The following is a 2,116-nucleotide window of genomic DNA, read 5'->3' as shown; positions in this document are numbered from 1 at the left end:
GCTCTAAATTAATTTTGGTGGCTTAAAAAAATTAAGTCTGCCTTCAATGGAGAAAGAGACGTCACTACTAATGACATTCAAAGAAACAGTATCATAGTAACATTCCAAAATTATCTCAAGTAATAAAGAGCATCAGTTCTGGAATAAGGGCATAGTTTCTCCAGTTAAATATGACTCATTTTGATGTGAAGCATGACTAACTTAGATTTTAAAAGTCATGTGATGTTCCCCATATGAGTTAGGTATCTTATACTCCCTCCTAGAATCATCCAGAAGTAACAAAAATATGTGTTTTTCATAAGCAAATCTAAATTTCTAGTTGGGCAATAAGATAGCATAACTGAAACAATTAAATTTAAGATATTTATTAAATAAAAAGGTTACATTATTTTTATACACTGTTGAAAACAATGACTTTTATTTATTTAAAGCCAGCAGTAGTTCCCATTACTCTCATAATGTTATAGTTAAGCCTTGATTTAGTTCCAGAAAATAAATAGGGTAAAATTTTAATGTTTCCCTAGCTCTGTCTGCTATAAGGGAATTTCAGAGTATGAAGGTAAGATGAAGCAGATGTAGAAGAACATTTTTAGATGCTGACAATTTTTCCTTAAAATTTAGTTTCTTCTCAAAATTCTGTACTTCTATCCATAAAAGTAAATTTCTATTTTAGTAGCTCTAAAACAACCAGGCGAGAGAAGATTATTACCCATAATAGTAAATAGCAAATACTTTGGCAAGTCTGAATTAGAATACAAGTGAAGACATTCACAAACACACTTTTTACATCTCCTGGACGTGGTATGGGCTGTATGTTAGAATTAAAGCATCACAACTATCTGATTGTAGGGTGCTGGTGGGCAATGCAATCAATCAACACGTCTACCCCAACAGATGTGGAGACGCATGGAAAAAAATATGTCAACCAAAGTGGCTGGGCAGAACAAAACACATAAAACACCATAAAACTGAGAACATTATCTCTTCTTGTCTGAAAAAAGGGATTCCCTGGAGCACAGAAAGTATTTATCAGGGGAGTGCTTCTATTCTGTTATCACAGGAGGGATTGATGCAGATTCCGGCCATTCATACACATCTGGCAGCAGGGAATCATATTCACTCCGCCATATTCTTTCTTTAACATATTTGGCCTTGTCTTCAGGTTCTGGGTATCGGAAAGCCATTTTATTAGCATATAGGTATTCTGTAACCTGAAAAATAAATAAGGTTATTGTGTAGGCTCTGAGTATTAACCTATTAGAGAGACAACGTACTATTATAACACAGGAAAATAAGTTTAAAAGAATGGCAGTTTTCTTTTTTCAAAATAAAAAGTAACATTACTTTGACTCCTTTCAAAACATTTGGAAGCTATGGAAAGTTTAAAAGATAAAACCAAACACATTTAAGTTCTACTGTGTATGATTCAAGTAAATACATTTAGGTAATCTGCCCGGCCTATGTCATTCCTCCCAGTCTTGCTGAAAGGGTGGCCTTTCTAGAGGGCCACAGAGACTATTTCCTAATCATAGCCAACTTGACCAGGATGAAAACCCAACCCAAGGTGAGGAGAGGTTTCTACTCTAGAATTTGGATTAAGAGGCATAGTAATTATTATAAATCAGGAGTTAGACACCAGAACTATAAAGTCAAGTAAATTCAGAGCTACAACCTATACATGGGAACTGACACCACTATCACTGACTGCCAGGCATATTCTGTGTGTTTTACAAGGATACCTCCTTTACTCTCCACAAGAACCCCATGAGGTAAGTACTATCTTTATTCTCATTCTGCATATGAGGAATGAGAGGAGTTTAAGTAATTTGCCCAAGGTAGTTACGTGAGAGCTGTTTCAAACCCAAAGCATTCTGAGTCTAGATATTAGACCCTCAACAGTAAGCTTGATTACTCCCCACCAAAGGTGGCTTGAATTTCAAATTTTGCACCCAAGCCACATACCATGATTGGTGGTGAGAATAAGCCTTTGAGCCTCAGTTCTGATATAAAATGAGGAATGTGAAACGCTTCCTCACAGGGTAACACAGTGCCTCTCACACAGTAAAGTTCTCAAGTCATGGCTTTCTTTCTTTCTTTTTCTTTCTTTCTTTTTTTT

At 35.6% G+C, this 2,116-nt stretch overlaps 1 protein-coding gene across 2 annotated transcripts in view; it reads right to left on the bottom strand.

The window, feature by feature from the left end:
- Nucleotides 1-349: 349 nt before the first annotated feature.
- Nucleotides 350-2,116, bottom strand: part of ME2 (malic enzyme 2, NAD(+)-dependent, mitochondrial) — a 56,527-nt gene continuing 54,760 nt past the window's right edge. For both annotated transcript variants that reach the window (XM_011969048.1, XM_011969049.1), the window contains one exon: nucleotides 350-1,211. Coding sequence is in view for 1 of the 2 variants with exons in the window: in XM_011969049.1 (XP_011824439.1) it covers nucleotides 1,189-1,211 (23 nt within the window). In the remaining variant the exon portion in view is untranslated. The remainder of the gene's footprint in view (nucleotides 1,212-2,116) is intronic.

This window comes from Mandrillus leucophaeus, unplaced genomic scaffold (assembly GCF_000951045.1).
Source record: "Mandrillus leucophaeus isolate KB7577 unplaced genomic scaffold, Mleu.le_1.0 Scaffold87, whole genome shotgun sequence".
Taxonomy (NCBI): Eukaryota; Metazoa; Chordata; class Mammalia; order Primates; family Cercopithecidae; genus Mandrillus; species Mandrillus leucophaeus.
The sequence above is the reverse complement of the archived record's forward strand: the minus strand, read 5'-3'. Positions and strand labels throughout refer to the sequence as shown.